Source organism: Sinocyclocheilus grahami, unplaced genomic scaffold, assembly GCF_001515645.1.
Source record: "Sinocyclocheilus grahami isolate Dianchi unplaced genomic scaffold, SAMN03320097.WGS_v1.1 scaffold11.1, whole genome shotgun sequence".
Classification (NCBI taxonomy): domain Eukaryota; kingdom Metazoa; phylum Chordata; class Actinopteri; order Cypriniformes; family Cyprinidae; genus Sinocyclocheilus; species Sinocyclocheilus grahami.
This window is the reverse complement of record NW_015505190.1, coordinates 1,619,407-1,641,624: the sequence shown is the minus strand read 5'-3', so window position 1 is coordinate 1,641,624 and position 22,218 is coordinate 1,619,407. Positions and strand designations below refer to the sequence as shown.

Genomic DNA, 22,218 nt, shown 5'->3' with positions numbered 1-22,218 from the left:
CGGTCGTCCATAAAATGCGTTGCACAAATTCGAACATCTGGGTTGTGCTGTTCTGTTGTAAATAAATCTTAACCAATGATTCCTAATTGCATCTACTTCCGGAAGGCCAAATAAAGTGCTTTTGCACTAAAACACACAGCATCTTCCCTGACATGGCTGCATCAACACTACTGCTGGTCCTGAAACCACGCCTTCTTTCTTTGCGTGAACATTTGGGCGGCATTATGCTAATATTTCCACATAGTGATGTAGATATGGGGGGGTGTGTTAGAACGAGACGTTTTAGGTAGGCGTGGCTGACTCTTAACTTTTATAAAGAATATCTCTTTGGATTTGAGACTTTAGTCTTTGCAACTTTACAGATCTTCTTTATGCACCAAGAGCTTGTAACACTCCAAAGAGAAAGGAAAACTTGAAAATCGCATCATATGACACCTTTAACCCTTTTCTTTATTTAAAGACTAAAATGTGAGGTTTACCTTTTTATGAAACTTTTTCAAAGCTTTATTTGAATATTTACATTAGATATTTGAACATGCTATTAGATGAACTGTTGTCAGTCATGTTGTCATTTAAAATCCGGACATTATTGGTAATGTTATTGTTTTAGTGATTATGCAAACAAAAAGTCATTTTGATTTTAAATATAAAACTTGGTGAAGTGGTTTATGTGTCAGTACTTTTTGAACATTTCCAGCACATTTTAACAATACCGTGATAATACTGATAGCCGTGATAATTTTGGTCACTATAATCATGATAAGAAATTTTCATACCGTTACATCCCTAATATTAGAGGGGATGGCGTTGACATCATCATCAGTGTCGGTACTTTCGTCATCCTCCATCAGTCCAGTTTCCTCCTTTGCAGCCACCTCACAAGCTGCAGTTTCTCCGAGCCCATTCTCATCCTCTTCCTTCAGTTTAAAGCTTAGATGCTCTTGCTCTGATTGATTCAAAGGGCATGAGGAAAAGCTCAAGGTATCGTTTTGTTTGTCAATAATAGGCAACTTTTCGGTTTGTGTTTTGATGTGTGACACTTGATTTGTGGAGTTTGTATCATTGTCGATGTGTTTCTGGATGGCATTACAAGTGTCATTTGTAGCTACTTGATCTGAGACACAATATGAATGATCCCTCAAGGTTATTTTTCTCATATCAGTGTATCTTATGTTCTCTTTGATGCTGATTTCTTCTGATAGTTCCATTTTAACCACAGGTTTTACCTCGATTGCATCTTTCTGATGCTTTTCCATATGTCCATTCAGATGCCATGTGCACCTAAAGAGAGTTCTGCAGATTCCACACATGAAACTGTGCCTTGGATGGGCATTTTTTAAGTGTATCGCCAGCGACATAACGCGTCCAAACTTTGTCCGACACAGGTGGCAATACACCTCAGCTGTGTGCGTTTTGAAGTGCTCTATCAGTTTGTTCAGTAAGGGGATGTTTTCTCCACAAACACAGCACACAGAGCCTTCCTCACTTTTAGGTGCCAGTGGTGCCATGTAGTCATCCTCATCACTGGAGTCTTCTGAGAAACCTTGATGAGGTGCAGAGATGATGGTGTAATAGCCCTAAAAACAAAGAAAACAATCCTATGAAAACTGCTAGTTTACAAAGTGTACATTTCATAAAAAAAGCAGAAAGCAATGAAGGAGGGCATGATGCAATGCTTTCACTCTAATATAATATTAATATATATTACCGTAAAAATTTGGGGGATGGTAAGTCTTTTTTTAATGTTTTTGAAAAGTTGCTTACAAAGTGCATTTATCAAAAATACAATACAATACAATAATATTTAAATAATAAAATAACGGCTTCTACTTTATTTAAAATTTTAATTGTAATTTAATTTTAAAATATAATTTATTCCTGTTATGGCAAAGCTGAATTTTCAGCAGCCATACTCCAGTCTTCAGTGTCACATGATCTTTCAGAAATCATTATAATATGCTGATTTGCTACTCAAGAAACATTTATTATCATCCATGTTGAAAAAAGATGTTCTGCTTAATAGTTTTGTGAAAACTGTGTTTTTTCAGGATTCTTTGTTAAATAAAAAGCTCAAAAGAACAGCAACATAATTTGTTTTGCGACAATGTAAAAGCCTTTTGATCAATTTAATGCAACCTTCTGAATAAAAGTATTTTTTAAATATAAAATATTATTGACCCAAAACTTTTGAATGAAACACATTTAACATAAACCCACCAATTCACTATCTCAACAAATTAGAATATGTGTTTTTTGAAAACCAACGACACTGCACCCGTTTACCAAGAAATTTCGGAGCACTTCATGCTTCCTTCTGCTGACCAGCTTTTAAAAGATGCTGATTTCATTTTCCAGCAGGATTTGTCGCCTGCCCACACTGCCAAAAGCACCAAAAGTTAGTTAAATGACCATGGTGTTGGTGTGCTTGACTGCAAAAGTTAGTTAAATGACCATGGTGTTGGTGTGCTTGACTGGCCAGCAAACTCACCAGACCTGAACCCCATAGAGAATCTATGGGGTATTGTCAAGAGGAAAATGAGAAACAAGAGACCAAAAAATGCAGATGAGCTGAAGGCCACTGTCAAAGAAACCTGGGCTTCCATACCACCTCAGCAGTGCCACAAACTGATCACCTCCATGCCACGCCGAATTGAGGCAGTAATTAAAGCAAAAGGAACCCCCACCAAGTATTGAGTACATGTACAGTAAATGAACATACTTTCCAGAAGGCCAACAATTCACCAAAAATGTGTCTTTTATTGGTCTTATGAAGTATTCTAATTTGTTGAGATAGTGAATTGGTGGGTTTTTGTTAAATGTGAGCAGTCTGTGTGCATTGAATTTATTTAATACACGAGTTTCACAATTTGAGTTGAATTACTGAAATAAATGAACTTTTCCACGACATTCTAATTTATTGAGATGCACCTGTATATTCAGCAATATTTGTATTTCTTGTCATCTCATTTCCTAGTGAAAATGATATGCATGTAATACAGAGTCACCCAGTTGTCATGATAATCTCTCTGGAACAACAGGTCTAAATATTTATTTTGAGGACACAATGATACAAAGAGCAAGATTGTAACCATAGCAACCATCTTTTTGACTGCGCATTCCAACAGAAATATTAGAACAGATCCCTAAACTTGTCTAAATAACACTTCTGACATATCACTACCAAGAAAACCAATCTAAAAATGGTTTCAGAACAAAGTGAGTAAATGCCAGTCCTATTTTGCTTTTGCGCATGTGCATGACTGAGATGGTCAGCAGACGGCAAGCACGTCATTCAATTGCAAATCAGCAACTGAATTGTAATTCAGAAAGTCTTCTGTTAGAAAAACACTATTAATACAGCAAGTAACTGCTTAGTACAAATGAGAACGTCAAACCAGAATTTGTGTGTGTTTCACTGCAAGTTCATTGAAAGAGATTTGTTTTTAGACGTTTCCTCATGTAAGGGTAATTAACTGCACCACTTACATACTGTTGAATACCAGTGACACCACCTTGCTGCATTTGTATTTTGGCAGCAGCAACATGCTCCACCTCCTCAAATGGTAAGATTTCCATGACAACTCTTGTGCAGCTTCCTTTAGGCTGAAACAGTAAGAAAAAACTATAGGTAACCAGCACACACACACACACACACACACACACACACACACACACACACACACACACACAAACACACACACACACAAACACACACACACACACACACACACACACATGGTGCAACAATATTGCAGTCTACCTATACATTACATATACACCTGCATTACCGTATCATGTGCAGCTTATTAGTGTCTCTTCCTGAAATATAAAATCAGTTTGAATCTTGTTCCAGAAACTTTAGAGGGTGTGGTCTGTGTTTGTGCAGTTACTTAGAGATTTTTCAGTTTTTTTCTGTCAAAGTAAAACAGTGACGTTACGTCAGGCAGATATCACACTTTATTAAATTATAAATAAACTCTCTTAACCTGTATAAACAACCTGACATTTAAAAGGACAGGATATAAGCTAGTGCCAGACCTTTCATTGTAGCATGTTTCTCACACCTTTTATAGTATGTAAGAGGAGCTGAAAACGAGAGAGACCTCCATATAAACGCGTATACTTACAATATAATGATTTCATTAATAATTTTCGTGTTTCGGTGCTGGCTCCTCCCACAAACATGTACGCACGCGCGAGTCCGTCTCCTAAATTCGTCCGGTGTGGTGACAAATCGAGTCGCCCCTCGAAATCCGGTCTCCATTAGGACCCCAAGCGATCCCATTGGCTCAAATTTAATTTAATAGGTACTGTCTTTAGCGCCTGATTACAATTCCTACAAAATCGTGTTATGATAAATGCTGTTTTAACTACGTTATAATGACCATTAATGTCTGTATTAGTTAGCTTATGTACTAGCATAGCATACATATACCCGATTAGCCTGATAACTTTGCACTTATCCTACATGTATTCATACTTAATTTTTTAAAATGTTATTATGTGTTAAATTAAGTGTTATTTCCAAAGTTTTATTTTATAAATAAAACTAATTAATGATGTTCAATTATTCACTTAATGGGGTATTATTAGTTTTATTTATTAATTAGCAGTAAATCAAGTGTAAGAGATTGTTTAATTTCTTTCATTATGCACTAATTTGTGACCCTGGACCACAAAACCAGTCATAAGGGTCAATTTTTTTATTGAGATTTATACATAATTTCCATTGATGTATGGTTTGTTACGATAGGACAATATTTGGCCGAGATACAACTATTTGAAAACTTGGAATCCGAGGGTGCAAAAAAAAAAAAAAAAAAAAATTGAGAAAATCGCCTTTAAAGCTGTCCAAACGAAGTTCTTAGCAACGCATATTACTAGTCAAAAATTAAGTTTTGATATATTTACAAAATATCTTCATGGAACATCATCTTTAACTAATATCCTAATGTTTTTTTGGCATAAAATTAAAATATAATTTTGACCCATACAATGTATTATTGGCTATTGCTACAAATATACCTGTGCTACTTATGACTGGTTTTGTGTTCCAGGGTCACATTTGTTTTATTATGCACTATATAGTAAGCCATACGTTTTTATATTAATATCGTTCACATGTATTTAGGATAATAATTAACTGATAGATGACGGAGACCCGATTTCCAGGGAGGACCCGATTTGTCATGACACTGGACAACAACTCTGTATTGCGCATGCGCAACATCCCCCCCCCATATAGCTTTCTGGTTACAGGTGTCTTTTGTTAGTCTACAATACGAATTTATATATTCGTTGATGCTATGTTGCTGAGACACATTTAATAAACAATACATTTATATAAACAAATAATCACAAATTATTTTACTAGTAATTTTTCCTATATCATATATTTCAGTGTACAGTGAATGTTATCTTGTAATTATAATATCCCAGTAATAATATCTGATAATAAACAATAATTGATCATGATTTTGCAATTTTCTCAAAAAAAAAAAAAAATAGTATGGACCAAAATTATATAATGCAATATTGATCAAACTCTGATTAAACCACCTAGCAAATAAAGATGGGACTGATTAAATTTTTTGTTATTTTTTATTTCATTAAACACACATAAAATCATGCTGTAATTGCATCTAAGTTACAAGTTTTTATTCAAACACATATCTGAAAAGCAACGTGTGCTGTCATACCGTTTCATCTACATAAGCCGAATAAAATATGAAAATCAAAAGCGTCTGCACATTTTTACTGTATAAAGAAAATGTTTAAATCACTGAATTTTTGCATATTATCTTTTGTAATAACAATGAGTTTAACACATGACTGGATGGACCCTTGCAGGCACCTGCTAATTTTCATAGAATAACCAACTCATGCACAGCTCCCAAACCACAAAGCACTCCGCTGCTGTGATCCAGACCTCACAGAAGAAGATGGTTAAACCTCACTCAGCGCTACTGCATTTCTGTGGCCCAGTCTTCTCTTAGGGAACTGCCTCTTGTCTGAAATCTTCTGAGCAGGAGCCCAGTCCTCTTTAACAATGAACTCACAGGTATTGTGAGACCATCATGACTATGACAGTAATCGGCTATATTCAGAGAGCGCAGATGATTTCTTAACACCATCCCAAATTCTAGCCGCATAATGAAACCTGTAAAAACAAATGCAGTCATCCATTATCTTAAAATGTACACAGATAAAATGAAATAGTATTATTTAATACTTTCTTAATTTAAATATTACTTTCAAACTGAAAAATGTTCACAAAGAATTCAGTTCCAAAAGGAAGAACAGAAGCATTATGTGTCAGGGTGTGCCTTACCAGTTTTTCTCAGTGAGGATTGTGTGTGAGAGCTGACTGCGGGACATAGCCAAGATCTGACTGCGGAATTTAGAAACCAGTGAAGAAAAGCTGGGATGACCTCTGTAACCAGGCAGCAGAGAGAAAAGAGGGGGACCTGAACCTGGTGCACAAAAGATACAGATCCAGTGCAAATTAAGTTCATTCTTAATGGAAATAATTCGTGGAAAAGTCCATAATAATTTTCATCATTTTAATTAACATCATTTGCATGAGCTCTCTGATAATATGAGCTATAAAATAATAAAACAAAAACAAAACATACAATTCATAACCATCAAAAACATAATCAACAGCAGTACTGAACGGACTTTTCTAACATTTGGTTATAACTCACTTTTTGAACTCGTTCCTTGAAATAATACTACAGTTCTAAAATGTAGTTTAACAACAACTAGGCCTATTTTCTGACCTGCTCTTGTCAAAGCATCTTCCCCATCATTCTCCATCATAGGTAAGAGGAATAGATTGACTTCTGTCTCCAAGTAATCTCGATTCAGTCCTGGGAATATGTTACAATCCAGCATGGATAAGGTGCCTACAATAGGAAAAAATGTCAATGAGTTACACACCAAATCATGTGGTGTTATGAACATGTTTACTGTCATGCCAAGTGGACTGACCTTTATATTTTAGGTGGGAATGGGCCATAAGCTTGTCAACTGCCATATGCATCTTCTTCAGATTCCGTGGACAGAACTCCTCCCTCCTTGCTTTGTTCTGCAAGAAAACTATGAAAATAGAAAGAAAAGACATGCATTAAAGCCTTACACAAAATTAAATCTGTGAGCGTTTTCCAGCAGATTCATACACCATGAACGTGAAAGTACAACCCAATTACAGCTCAGTAAATGATTCAGGAATAATGCTCATTAATAGTTTTCGGACCTATGTGAGGATAATACTCAGAGCCATCATCTGCCCCTGAGGAGCCGGTGCTGTCATGACTGGCAGATGGAGTCGAGGGTTTCAGCATCTCAGCAGTCTGCAGAAACCTGCTTATAGACTCAACTGTTAGTTTTATGCCACACAGAGCATCCAGTTTTCTTTGACCATGACTATCTGTAATCCCTAAAATAATTTATTGTCTATTTATTAACTATGACAACTGAAGTATATAGTATAAATACACATTACCGTTCAAAACTCTGGGGTCAGTAAAAAAAGTTTAAAAAAAAAACGAATTAAAATGTTCAAATCTTATGGTGATTTATTTCCACATCGTTATTATTGAAACTTACAATGACGTCATTACCTATATAAGTTGATATCAGTGAACCAGTCCTGAATCACAATCACAACATGGCATACGGTAAAGAGGAAGGCAGTGATCTGCAGAGACTAAACCAAACAGTTGGAAAAAAGGGAGAATTGCAGTTTAATTAAATCTACAGAATATTTTTTGACAAGTAGGATTATCAGAATATTCTAAAATAGTACATGACAAATAAACTCTAGAATACTATTTGTAAAAGTCCATGTGACAATTCTTAAAATAAATACATGGCATGTAGTAATACATAATATTATGTTAAATTAAAATACAGCATTATTTGCAAAATAGTACATGGTTTTGCATCATTGCCTTATACTCACCTGCATCTCCACATATGTATGTGGGAGATTGTATTCAGGAGGAAGCTTGCGGTCATTGTTAATGAGATGATCCAAAATAGAGGGGCTTAAAATTGGCTGGAGATGAAAATTACTTTTAGTTTATCAGGAAACTACATGAAAGCAGAAAACAGCACTGTTCTGTGTGACCCTACAGTCTGACCTGCGTGTCCAGAAAGATGACCCTCTCCTGAGTGATGTAGAAATCGATTCCACTGCTCTGGTTCCCAGCTCTCTCCTTGATTTCCTGCGTCTGAGCTCTGAACACATACGCCCTGTTTAACAGAGAATCATTGGGTGAAATGCGATAACAATGAGGTGGAAAGGCAAATAAATTGGTGGAAACAAATGCAAAATCAGGATGCTGATGATGGACTAACCTCTGGTCCTCCTCTGGGCTGTTTGCAGACAGGAGAGACATGATTGTGGACTTGCCTGTGCCTTGTAGCCCAATAACCCCAACTACTAACATATCCGTCTGGTCTCGCAGGTACTGATACATAATAAACACACATTCAGCATACATTCACCTGACTGTTATGCACCTATATAGAGCAACAGATATAAAACCTAACATTATTAACAGAAAAAAAGATGCCCTCACCTCCATAGCGCTGTCACACCAATTCATTTGGTCATCCACTAGCTTAATGCTGTGCTTCATCTTCTCAGGGGGGAGGAGCTTAGTCTGGCCAATCACAGCTGAAAAAAATCACATGGTAAAGTATGATGATTGGTTAATCACACAAAAAATATCATGACATAAAATACCCATAATAGCGGTTGAAATGAACGATTCACACAAAAATGTGAAAATATACTCACCCTAAGGCCATCCAAGATGTAGATGAGTGAATTTCTTTATCATCATTTCACTTGCTCATCAATGGATCTTCTGCAGTAAATGGTCGCCGACAGAATGAGAGTTCAAACAGCTGATAAAAACATCACAATAATTTACTCCAATCCATTAATTAATGACTTCACGTAAAGTGAAAAGCTGCATGTTTGTAAGAAACAAATCGATCATTAAGGTGTTTTAAATTTTAGTGAAAATCCCGTTGACTTCTTACATCCAAATCCACTGACACATTTGTTTACTGGTTTGGATTATGGTTTTAAGTTAAAATGTCTTAATGATGGATTTGTTTATTAAACACATGCAGCTTTTCATTTCACAAGACATGGACTGGAGTTGTGACAATTTCTTGTGATGTTTTTATTATCTGCCTGAACACTCATTCTGACGGCACCCATTCAATGCAGAGGATCCATTGGTAAGCAAGTGATGTAATGCTAAATTTTACAAATCTGTTCTGATCTTCTCCATCTACATCTTGGATGGCCTGAGGGTGAGTAAATTCTTTAGCAAATTTTCATTTTTGGATGAACTATTCCTTTAAAGCTTATGTGTGTAATTAAAAGATATGTTAAGGAGCAAAACTTGAAAAAATAACTGACGATCCACAGCTCCACCGGATGCAGCTGAGCCCATGCCTCTGTTCTGGATCTGATACACAGGTTGGGTCGGCCGCTGGCCTTCCCTCTCCAGTTTGGCAGTTCCTGCACCTGAGACTGAAGGAGCCACATCAGAAGGGTTCCCAGGCTTCCCCCCTTCATCTCTGGTTTTAATCAGCATGATCGGCTTTTCCAAAGATGGGGCTCCACTTGCTGGCACACTTGGTTTGGACTAAAACCAAATAAAGACAATATTATGTATCAATACTATACACAATCCAAACAAACCAAAGCAAGAATAAAACATTCACTTGAACTGTTTGCTTGTGTAGAATAAACAAAGTATACACATACTCGCTCTCCAGGAGGCTTAGCAAGTATAATGGGAGTCTTCTGTAGAAGAGGTCCTGTGGGTTCCTCACTACCATCCTGAGAATACATGACAATAATATCATACAACTCAACAATTCAGTCAATAAAGCGCGGGTTTTATTCCAAGCAGTGCTAGAAGAACGTAAAATAAGATTTGAATAATTATAAATGAATGAATAATACAAACTTTGATTAAAGTAAAAACAGATTAAATAAATAAATAAACATCTAACAGTGTAGTAGAAAAAGGTGAGTAAAGAAAAATGTCACAGAAGCAAATCTGTATAATAGTAATTCTATATAATAGAACTTTAGATATCTTTATAATACTAATGTTTTCACGGTATAAATGTGGTCTTTCTAAATAAAAACACATACAGTAGCTTTTCAATTTTAGGATGGGGTCCCTCGCAGGAGGATCATATTTGGCATCTAGAAAATCTCTGCACTTATGTTTAGGTCATCATTCAAAAACCATGTCTTATAATGATGCTTGAAGGCAGCTCATGTTTTGACACCGAATCTCACCCTGCGCTCACGGGGAACATAGTCTCGATCTCGACTGGGTCCGGAGAGGTTTTGAGCTGGTGGTCCTGGGTCTCGGTCTCGCCGTCGCCGCCTCCTCCTTCCCTGTCCGTACATCCCGGGCTGACTGTGACCCGACTCCGACATGACCGATGCTAGATACCAGTACTGAGTGCTGGACTTCTTACACTTGTGGCTATTCTTGCAAGACTTTTAAGGCGGTTTCTTAACGTTCAAAACGATTATTTACCATTCTAGTGTTTCATAGTGTTTATTAAAGCCGTAACATTACTTATCAAAACATATTCATGACTATTCGCTGACTGTATTGGCTTGTCGACAGCCAAATTACTAATGAATGAATAAACAGTTTTAGATTAAATAGCAATGTCGACTTACATGCTGTAACTATGTAGCAAAATATCTAATTTATCTTCTTTTTGTAATGTAGAAGTATTTAAATAGATGTCAGCGAGTATCATTTAACAGGTACCACACTGACTGTTGCGGGAACGAAACTGTACAGACCCGAAAAGAGGCCGATGAGGAAACGCAATTTCGCTTTTTGGTTCCGATCCTTTGGTTCATAAAATCGCATGGCAGCCAAGCTATATAAAAAGCTATCTGTATTAAATAAATATAAAATAATTTTCTAACAATATAACTGTATTATTGTATTAGCTGTATTGTATTTGTTCAATGAGCACCAACATCATATCGTGCATAGATATCCTGTATCTGCTTCAGTTGGTTTCATCGGAAGCTTGTGTAGGCTACACCTTTATTAATGTTAGAATGTCAGTATAATTGCCATTTTTTAAATAATTTTGTAAGTAGCCTCTTTTGGCCAGTGATTTGATTACATGAACTTTTACCATGGAGGCCCAAACCTGAATGAATGAATGAATAATTAGTAAATAAATAAATGCATAAATACGTAAATAAAAAAATGTAACAATGGGAAAATAAAGGAATTAATTAACTTTATCTGTATTCATTTTCACTTAATGTTTAATCCTTAAATACTATTAAAAAAAATAAAAATTCTATCTATCTAATCTTTAATTTGAATAATTAAAACTTTTGGACTCATTAATGATTCAAACTTTCATTTTCAAGATTCAATTGCCATCTTTTTTTAAAGTAAAGCTAAAATAAAGCATATTGTGAAAGTAGATAGCTTTAGGTAGTCATATGACCACACTGAAAGTCAGTCACTCAAGTATCATTCCAAGACGAATTTGTTTTTAAAAAGGTCAGTGTCACAGAAAAATGCAAAAATAGGTAAAATCTACACATGTAATGTAAATATGACATTTGCATTGTTATGAAAATGTATAGGTAGCCTATAGGATAGGACTACTAGCCATTTGTGATATATTGTGGCACATTTCATGTATTTAAGAAATAGATTTAAAAAATCAAATAAAACTTTTTTTCTGATACAAGCACAGTGGTGTTTTCTTAGTGAAATTAGTGTTATATTGACACTATTAACATATATACATAGCTTCTGTGAAACACACAATTACATATTTAAAGAATGTATCATTGTTTTTGTCCATACATATACTGTATACATGCAGTACTTCCAAACCTATACAGTATAATACATACATACAGTAAGTAATTACAAACTTTTGGACTCATTAATGATTCAAACTTTCATTTTCAAGATTCAATTGCCATCTTTTTTAAAAGTAAAGCTAAAATAAAGCATATTGTGAAAGTAGATAGCTTTAGGTAGTCATATGACCACACTGAAAGTCAGTCACTCAAGTATCATTCCAAGACGAATTTGTTTTTAAAAAGGTCAGTGTCACAGAAAAATGCAAAAATAGGTAAAATCTACACATGTAATGTAAATATGACATTTGCATTGTTATGAAAATGTATAGGTAGCCTATAGGATAGGACTACTAGCCATTTGTGATATATTGTGGCACATTTCATGTATTTAAGAAATACATTTAAAAAATCAAATAAAACTTTTTTTCTGATACAAGCACAGTGATGTTTTCTTAGTGAAATTAGTGTTATATTGACACTATTAACATATATACATAGCTTCTGTGAAACACACAATTACATATTTAAAGAATGTATCATTGTTTTTGTCCATACATATACTGTATACATACATGCAGTACTTCCAAACCTATACAGTATAATACATACATACAGTAATTACAAACCTATATATTATAATTATATATATATATATATATATATATATATATATATATATATATATATATACTAGAACATTTGTAATATTTCAAGTAAAAATGTTAATATGTCTTAATATGTTACAAACAAACATTAATTATCATCAACTCAAGCACTATTATATTTGCACATTAATATTTACCAGGATTAATAAATGTTTATTGCTAGTTGTTAGTTCATGATACTACATTAACTGATGTTAACAAATTGAACCTATAGCTTTTCCAAAACGTTTTACTTTTCCTCATTGAGCTCAAGTTCAGACAGAGGATATTGCCTTTAGAGGATTCTGCTTAACAAATGTAGTTTCTGGATGAAATTAGGCAGTGCTTGATGTTCCTTTCTACAATGCAAAACAGACCTGTGGAAATGCATATATAAGAACTCCTGCTGAGGAGCTGCTATCCTTCAGTTAGTCCAGCTATGGCGCTGCACATTACTCTGCTTCTCACCACTGCTTTTTTCTCCAAAGGTACAGTGCAGGCTTATTTTAGTATCTTGGTTTTTATTTTTATATTTCCTGTTTTCATGTTCATTTTTGTTATAGTTTTAGTAATTTTGTTGTGTCTTTTTTGACATTTTTATTTTAAATGGCTAATTATATTATATCATTAACTTTTATTTCACATTTAGTTTTATTTTATTACATCAAGACAAACTAATTGCTAATGTGAAATGTGGCCTTGGCAACTAGCCGAGATAAATAATAGTTTAATATTTTATTTCAGTAGTTTTCGGGTTGAAGTGAAAAAAGAAAAGAAAAAAAAGGTTATGGTTTTAGTTTTAGTTTTAGCTATCTATATAGAGTTTTTATTTTAAATGTTTATACTATTTGTTTCTAAATGTTAAAATCAGATATAAGATGCAAACTGGTTTCCTGTTTAAGATTGGTGCCTCCTTTGTTAACAAATCATGCTGACACCAAAGTACTGATCAATGCATTGTTTACCTTATTTTTCAGCACTGACACTGAGGTGTTATGGATGTATACCAGATTCTGCTAGAGCATGCACACAAAATGTGATAGCCTGTCCATCCCGTTGTGGCTCCATAACCACAACCGTATACGTAGGTAAGAAATAAGATAATCACGAAAAATGTGTAAATCGTGTTAGGGTTTTGTAACTGAAGGGGTTTTTATTTTGGTCTTTGTAGATGGCAAAAAAGTGGAAAGCAGCACTGCAAAGACTTGCGCAGATCCTGTTTCGTGTGTCACTGGGAGCATGAATTCTGGACAAAGCAAAGTGACCCTCAACTCCCAATGCTGTAATAATATAGATTTATGCAACAATGTAAAGGCACCAGGTACTTAGATTATAAGATTTCAGTTTGAGGTCTTGACATTCTATAGATATATATTTAGAATTTTATTTTATGTCATGTCTATATATAACCTGTACAGATTTGCCACTAAAGCCTCTAAATGGGAAGAAATGTTTCACCTGCAATGCCACTGCAGACTGCAGACGTACAATGGCTTGTGAGGGTGATGAGACTCAGTGCTTTATTACAACAGGTGAACCTTTTATTATTATTATTATTAATAATTAGTGCTGTCAAACGATTAATCACGATTAATCGCATCCAAAATAAAAGTTTTTGTTCATATGTATGTGTACTGTGTATATTTATTATGTATATATAAATACACACACATACAGTATTTATTTTGAAAATGTTTACATGTATATACATTTATATATTTATATTCTTATATTTAATATAAATATATTTAATATATAAACATAACATATTTTTCTTAACTATATACATGCGTTTGTATTTATATATACATAATAAATATACACAGTTTACACACATATATTTTGTAAATTTTATATTTTGGATGCGATTAATCGCGATTAATCGTTTGACAGCACTATAATAACCCTTATTTTTATTTAAATCTATACATAGACAGAATGTCAGTAATTAGCTGTTTTTATTTAGGGCTTTAAACATCACACCAGCTCTTCTTTTTTGTCTCTCAGCTGAGGTTGATGGAAAGAAGGTGACCTCGAAAGGATGTTCAAGCAAGTTGCTCTGTGGGAACGGAACACTGGCACTGGGGTTTCCTGTACAGTCCTATGGCTTTGGTGCTCACATGAAATGTTGTGAGGGGAACCTATGTAATGGCGCTCAGCGCTTGAGAGTTTATTTCCTGATGCTGGTACCACTTCTCTCTCTATTTGTCTTCTGATATATGCTCTCTTTCAGGTTTTGCTCTTAAAAAACACTTCTCTCTAATTTATGTTCTGGTATAAAGATTAGGCCTGTTTCTATAGTTTTATAGTTTAATTCTAATGCAATGACATCTAGGCCGATACATTTTTTACATTTGGTTTAAGTGTGGGGCCAATGTACATGTTTTTGGAAGTTGGTTGAATGAGCCTCAGGTGATCCACATCAAAATAAAAATAAATAAAATCCATCTCAATGGCCCTTTTCACAGACTGTGAGACACGTTTCCAAAGTTTTTAACATTTTTTAAGATTCTTATTTGAAAAAATCATTGTACATTTATTAGACTATACTTTGTGTTAGGAAATGGAAACGCAAAACACTGTAGAAGCGTTGAGCCCGGAATTCATTGAGGAGATGGGGTCCTCTAGTAGTGGTGGAGGGAACTGTAGTAGATGTAGAATACTTATAAAGATGCTTTTCTTGCTCTCCAGACTGTTTAAAATGATCTTGTTTCTAATTTGTGTATCTTTATGTATACATCTATGCCTTATAACCTGTACAGATAGTCAATAGTAAATGGTTTCATAGCACCGACCATTAAAACTGTAGTACTAAAAGTGTAGTAGGCTAATCATGTTTTTTCGGCGTAGTGATTTCCATTTGTATAACCACAGTTTTACCACAAATACCATGGTTAAACTATGGTTAGTGTAGCAAAACCATGGTTAATTTGTGGTTGTCATAGTTTAACTATAGTAACCATGTTTTTTTGGTTTTATTTGTAGCACAACCATTTTCGTAATTTTTAAGATTCTTATTTGAAAAAATCATTGTACATTTATTAGACTATACTTTGTGTTAGGAAATGGAAACGCAAAACACTGTAGAAGCGTTGAGCCCGGAATTCATTGAGGAGATGGGGTCCTCTAGTAGTGGTGGAGGGAACTGTAGTAGATGTAGAATACTTATAAAGATGCTTTTCTTGCTCTCCAGACTGTTTAAAATGATCTTGTTTCTAATTTGTGTATCTTTATGTATACATCTATGCCTTATAACCTGTACAGATAGTCATTTAACTATCTTCAAGTAAATGGTTTCATAGCACCGACCATTAAAACTGTAGTACTAAAAGTGTAGTAGGCTAATCATGTTTTTTCGGCGTAGTGATTACCATTTGTATAACCACAGTTTTACCACAAATACCATGGTTAAACTATGGTTAGTGTAGCAAAACCATGGTTAATTTGTGGTTGTCATAGTTTAACTATAGTAACCATGTTTTTTTGGTTTTATTTGTAGCACAACCATTTTCGTAAGGGAGCTGCTATAGGCTTGCTCTACAGTGGTTAACTAGGATCGTCAGCCAACCTATATTTCATGTTTCATGTACATTCTGGTTTAAATAAGATGTTATAAAATCATTTTTAAATGGGACATATCATTAAAAAAATCCTTCAATATTTGAAAAAACAAAAAAAACATGCCGATTTAAAAAGGTTTCGGAAACTAAAAGTGACCATTTCCATAAGAAAATGTGACATTAAAAGGTAAGAAAAAAAAAACGGTGTCCTAACAAACTGTCAAAAATATCAGTAGCGAGACTGAAGAAACTTATGGATTTGGTTGACCTACCAACATTGATCTTTGTTGCCCTAATTATAGTCCTATTACTGTAAACTGCTATGATTGTGGCCTTATTTGATAAAGAAAGGTTTCAGTGCAGGCCTATAATGAAAAGAATATAAATATATATATATATATATATTGGTTTTAAAAGTCTTATTATCTGAATTAAAATGTTAAAAGATAAAATAAAGATGTACAACATTAAACTGAAATGAGTTTGTTTGTTTGTTTAAATGAATTATTATTACTACTACAACAGAAGTAACAGAGGTACATATCATTGGAGGGCCATCAAAAATGGTCTTGGACAAAGGGGGACCTTGTAATCCAAAATATTTGAGACACAAAAAGTAATCCTTAATTAGACAGAATTGTGTTTGTGATAATTAAAACCTGATTCCCTGCTTTTTGTTTCATAGCAAACTAAATGTAACAATTATAAAATAAGCAGTTACTTTGTTTACACTACACTATCTATACACCAGCATTTTGTTCCTTGTAATTTATAAAACCTAATTGGTAACACTTTACAATAAGGTTCCATTAGTTAATGTTAGTTAATGTATTAACTAACATGAACAAACAATGAAAAATACATTTATTACAGTATTTATTAATCTTTGTTAATGTTAGTTAATGAAAATACAGTTGTTCATGGTTAGTTCATGTTAATTCACAGCGCATTAACTAATGTTAACAAGCACAACCTTTGATTTTAATAATGCAGACAGAACTGCACACATCCCGCGGAAGAACATTCCAACCGGAGCTACTTCTCTAAGTTTATGTCTATGGCGATTCACGCAGGTATGTGTTACTCCGCAGCGGTGACGACCCGACCAGGCTACAATAGTCCAAATATAAGTACTTATTATAAGTGTACCGTAGTGATTCGGAATAAGACAAAAACGCGGTTTGGAAGATGAATTCATGATGTACTCGCTCATTATATACATTTTGAACACAGAAAAATTTACATAGTGCTGCTTTAATCAGCACAACTGTTTTCAAGTGTGAAACAAATGTTACTTATGTTTCTTAATCAGGGCATCTTCCGTCCAATCAATTTTTGTTTTAATACTGAAATCTGAAAAATGAAAAATCTCTTCATCAAACAGCCAGATTAATGAATGGCTTGACACAAACCATACTGAAGCAGAGCCTTTTGGCCCTAGGCATGCCTGTTTTATTATAGTTATCCACCCATTAAAATATGTGTGGCAAAGCTGCGCGATGCACTGCAGCGTGGGGAGAATTTTAAGGACTATTATTATGTTGTAATGTTTGGTTGACCAATTAGCAGAGAGGGGCGTTTTATTCCCGCCCACATGTAGAGATCGAATATTCAAGTTGTTTATTCGTTTTCTATCCCTGAATGTAAAAACGAAAAATTAACCCGGATTCTTGATTTTTCGTTTTGTTTGAATAATTGAAAAACGAAATATGTGCCCGTTTTTCATTTTTCAGATTTCAATATTAAAACAAAAATTGATTGGACGGAAGATACCCTGATTTTTCTTGAGCACCAAATCAACAGTGATTTCTGAAGAGTCATGTGAAACTGAAGTCTGCTAGAAAATGTAACTTAAAATAAAATAAAAAATTAAATACACTTCGCCACCTTGGAATTATAAGGTTATGTCTGCATTCTAAGCAGTTTTGAGATAATGAGCTTCAAAGTTTTTGCGTTCCTTAGACTTCTGTAGATAGAACCCTTTTTGTTTTCTAAAAAAAAAAGGCCCAAAATTTACACAGCTTGCAAAAGAAACATCACATAATGTAAATAAGTTACCACAGAATAAGAAAATGTGAATAACTCCATTTTGACAAAAATGTCAGATAGAACCTTATAATTCCAAGGCAATGATTTGTAATAATATTTCACAATTTTATAATTTTTACTGTATTTTTGATCAAATAAATGCTGCCCTGATGAGCATAAGAGAAGATATGTCATCTTAACGGCCCCACACTTTTGAATGGTGTACATTCAACTGCATTAAACAACTTTGGTTAGTTTTAAAAATGTTAATTGTTAAATATGAGATATAATATGAGTCTAAGGGTATTTCTGAAATCAACATGTCACCGGAGTCGAGTGCTCAGCACTGCAGGCAATGAAACTGTGTCATTTTTCAAAGTCTCACTGCCCCAAATGAGATTCTTTTGTCGATGTTGTTTTAAAGGTTTTGTAACAACATTTTTTCCCACTTCATCATTTTCAACAGTCTTTAGTGATGGACAGATGATGACGATGAAAGGATGTGTGACCAGAAGTTTTTGTATGGGTGACTTGTCCACCAAGATCGGTCAGTCCAGCATAGCGGCGGAACAGAGCTGCTGTAAAGGTCATCTGTGTAACAGCGCTCAAACAGCCACTCCGAGCCACTTCTTTCAGCTGGGGATTCTGATGTACGCCATACTACAGACGTCATTTTGAGCTTTCAATTCTCATGATTCTCTGAGGTTTCAATTTTACAAAAATTTTTTAAATAAATAAAATCCAGCCAACATTCTTGCATGTTGGTTATATCGATTCAATGATCATCTAAATATATATATTGTTAATGCCTGATTCTAGGATGTGAGTATTGGTGACATTAGAGTGCTTGTCAAGATCTTCATTTTGTATATACTGAAATTTTCATTTAGCCATTGTTGACTCTTCAAATATTCAACAAAAACAGATATAATGGCCAGTAACTGTGACTTACTCTTCTGATCTTTTTTTTTTAAACTAACATATCTTTGGTCTGAACAACCTATTCCTGAGAGACTGGTGTGTAACAGTGTACAGATGTTTACTGATTATATTTTCCTTTCAAGAGGGTGTAGATTTAGGTTTCTACATGGAATGTAGTTTCGATACACTAATATTTTGTTGCACAAATCCTCATGCCTTGGGCCTCTGAATTGTTGTGGACAAAGGAGATGAAATGTGATGATCTCAAAGCATCTCTTTGTGTTACATTTCTTTTTGGGACTTTTGTAGACAGTAATATATATATATAAAAATCACAAATGTGATATTGATTTTATACAACAGTTCAATGAGCAAGAAGTTAATATTAAGAGACTTATGTCTTAAACACCATATTACCTATTTTTTGCTCTATTTCGCCAACAAAAATGGTTCCAAACAAAGCCACAGCACTGTTTTGCATCTCAGAAAAACATTACAGTGTTTCGTTCCTGAATGAATCAACCATTTAAAAGATTCGGTTCAGTCGCAATGACTCACTTATTAACAGTGACTTGCTGCCACCTACTGGCGGTTTTAATTTCACATTTTAAAGGGGTCATATGATGCTGCTAAAAAAGAACAGTATTTGGTGTAACGAAATGTGTTTATGCGGTTTAAGGTTAAAAAAAACATTATTTTCCACATAATGTAAATTATTGTTTCTCCTCTATGCCCCGCCTTTCTGAAACACGTCGATTTTTACAAAGCTCATCAGTCTGAAAAGCAAGGTGTGCTGTGATTGGCCAGCTATCCAGTGCGTGGTGATTGGCCGAATACCTCAAGCGTGTGACGGAAATGTTATGCCCCTCACCATACTGTGATGATGCCGTCAGGCCGGAGCAATGATTCAAAAACATGAAAACCCATTATAAACGAGGCATTCGTGGCATCCAGTGGGGAAATTATTATGGATTATAATGACTTATACTGTCTTTTTACGCGTTGCGTTGCATCGCGCTGCGTTTAACACAAAACCATGTCTACATTTGTGATCGGAGAAATGACAAACAACAAGCCCTACTCTACACTGCCCAAAAAACTTGCTTTAAATATATAAAATATAAAAACTCTTTAAATATAAAAAACGTACTTACAGTCTTTGAGTCAGAACAGCCGGCATTGTAGTCTACTCTACCAGGATCAGGAAACAGTCCTCCATAAAATGTGCTGCACACATCTGAATATTTGGGTTGAAGTGTTCTGGAACAGTGTTGTAAATACAACTTAACCACTGATTCCTAGTTGTGTCCATTTTTGGAAAGCCAAACAAAGTAGTTTCACATTCACAACGAAACAGCGTCACACACGGCGGCCTACAGTGAGCAGAGGCCGGGGGCTAGCGTGAGGAACAGCAGGAGGGTTAGAGTGAGCAGAGGCGGGTGGGCTTGAGAACGGCGTGGCCGGCGATTTCAACGAAAGAGCGTCCGGAAGGACATGTGACGACTCTGGGCTGGACTCCGCTTTGTCCATGGTGAAAGCCGATCCGGCGATCGACAGCGCAAAGTTGTAGTATTTCCTCCGCGACCAACACAGATCAGCTCCAGGCATGACGAAGTGGATATCGTCCTCTTTTGGAAGACCAAACAAAGTATTTTCGCTTTCACAACGAAGCACACAGCATCTTCACGACATGGCGGCAGAAACAACAAAACTACAGCAAGAATAAAAGTTACGCCTTCTTTCTTTGCGTGAACATTTGGGCGGCGTTATGCAAATCTTCCCACATAGCGACGTAGATATGTGGGGGTGTGTTAGAACGAGATGTTTTAGATAGGCGTGGCTGACTTAACTTTTTTTTAGGTTCTCAATGATAACGAGGACAAAACAAAAAATATGCATCATATGTATATAGTTTTATTTTATTAATTTTTTTATTATTGTGATAAAAAATTGTGTCAAGCCCCCCCCCCCCCCCCCCCCATGAATATATATTGTGTATATTCATACACAATATTTGTATTTACTACATATAACACCTTTTGTAACATTATAAATATATTTAATATCACTTTTGATCAAATATTAAATGTTATAAAACTTTTTAAAATTGATTTTATTAATTTATTGTGCGGAATTAAAAAAAAAAACCCCACAAACTTTTGAACTGCAGCATTCCTTACGTTTTCCCCTGATTACTATTTTTAGGTTAAATTATGATTTTAGGATGCCAAGAACGAATTCTTCTGAATGCATTTACATCTGATTAACATGATTTTACATTTCCTAATATGGTCAGACACATCACATTTGAACTAAAATAAATAACAACAATAATAAAAAAACACCACATAGTAAAATCATTGTGTTAAATTATTTTTTAATCCACTTACATGAAATTACATATTTTCCCTCCAAATAACATTTATGCTTGGGTGTTCTGTATGAAAATTCCAGAGACATGACACAAAGCTAGCCAGCCCGACAGTACTCCCTTTTCTCCCCATATTAACTACTTCATAGCCACATGCATATTAGGCAAGTATCAAAAGAAATTAATGGAAAAAGGTCAAAAAGAAAAAAAGAAAAACAAACCATTTCCTGGAGAACTAAATCACACTAGTATTTCCTACTGCTCTGCTTGTAGAGTCATACAGTAACAGTATCAAGCAATATGTGCTCTTTGTTCTTAGGGTCCTCTATACCTCGTAATTAACAGGGAATAAGTAAATGCCATTTGCAGGGCACCAAATGCCTGGAATAATAAACTTGAAAGAGACATAAAATGGAATGCAACTTCTTTTTTGCCCATCATTTTGCAGGACGTGTGAGCGAGCAGTTCACTGTATGACGTGTGACGCTGCCATTGCTTCTTTCCTAGCTAAAGCCTAGCACTGCTGTCCTCACCTCTACTCAAAGACAAGGGCTGTTTATAATGCAGACACTTAAATTGCAGGTGTACTTAATGACTATGACAAATGTCTCCTCGCCAGAGATTTACATACAGTATACGAATAACAAAAGGGTTTAACTTGCAACTTTGCATGAGCTGAGAACTTGCCTCACCCGCATTTCTTCCATGCTAATGTGACAACCTAGAGCTCCCCATGGAGAAAACAAGGTTAACAGCAGACAAACCTCATCCCCTCCCGGTCCCCCC

General features: G+C 34.9%; 2 protein-coding genes across 3 annotated transcripts in view; both read right to left on the bottom strand.

Annotated features, from left to right (window-relative positions):
* LOC107595315 (uncharacterized) overlaps window positions 1-4,209 on the bottom strand; it is an 8,634-nt gene extending 4,425 nt beyond the window's left edge. Inside the window, exons 1-4 of one of the 2 annotated variants that reach the window (XM_016285687.1) lie at window positions 4,039-4,209; window positions 3,789-3,912; window positions 3,487-3,603; window positions 777-1,577 (exon numbers count right to left, since the gene is read on the bottom strand). In XM_016285687.1, the coding sequence (XP_016141173.1) occupies window positions 777-1,577; window positions 3,487-3,576 (891 nt within the window). In that variant the 5' untranslated portion in view covers window positions 3,577-3,603; window positions 3,789-3,912; window positions 4,039-4,209. The remainder of the gene's footprint in view (window positions 1-776; window positions 1,578-3,486; window positions 3,604-3,788; window positions 3,913-4,038) is intronic. The other variant, XM_016285693.1, reaches the window with a different exon arrangement.
* Window positions 4,210-5,580: 1,371 nt separating this feature from the next.
* Window positions 5,581-10,869, bottom strand: LOC107595308 (protein SMG9). The gene is made up of 13 exons (XM_016285675.1): window positions 10,343-10,869; window positions 9,797-9,871; window positions 9,446-9,674; window positions 8,589-8,686; window positions 8,365-8,477; window positions 8,148-8,259; window positions 7,967-8,062; window positions 7,626-7,711; window positions 7,259-7,365; window positions 6,994-7,101; window positions 6,783-6,908; window positions 6,332-6,473; window positions 5,581-6,160 (listed from the first exon to the last, which is right to left on the bottom strand). Exons 1-13 carry the CDS (start codon window positions 10,484-10,486, stop codon window positions 6,082-6,084), a joined length of 1,515 nt encoding a protein of 504 aa, XP_016141161.1. The 5' UTR covers window positions 10,487-10,869; the 3' UTR covers window positions 5,581-6,081.
* Window positions 10,870-22,218: the final 11,349 nt, after the last annotated feature.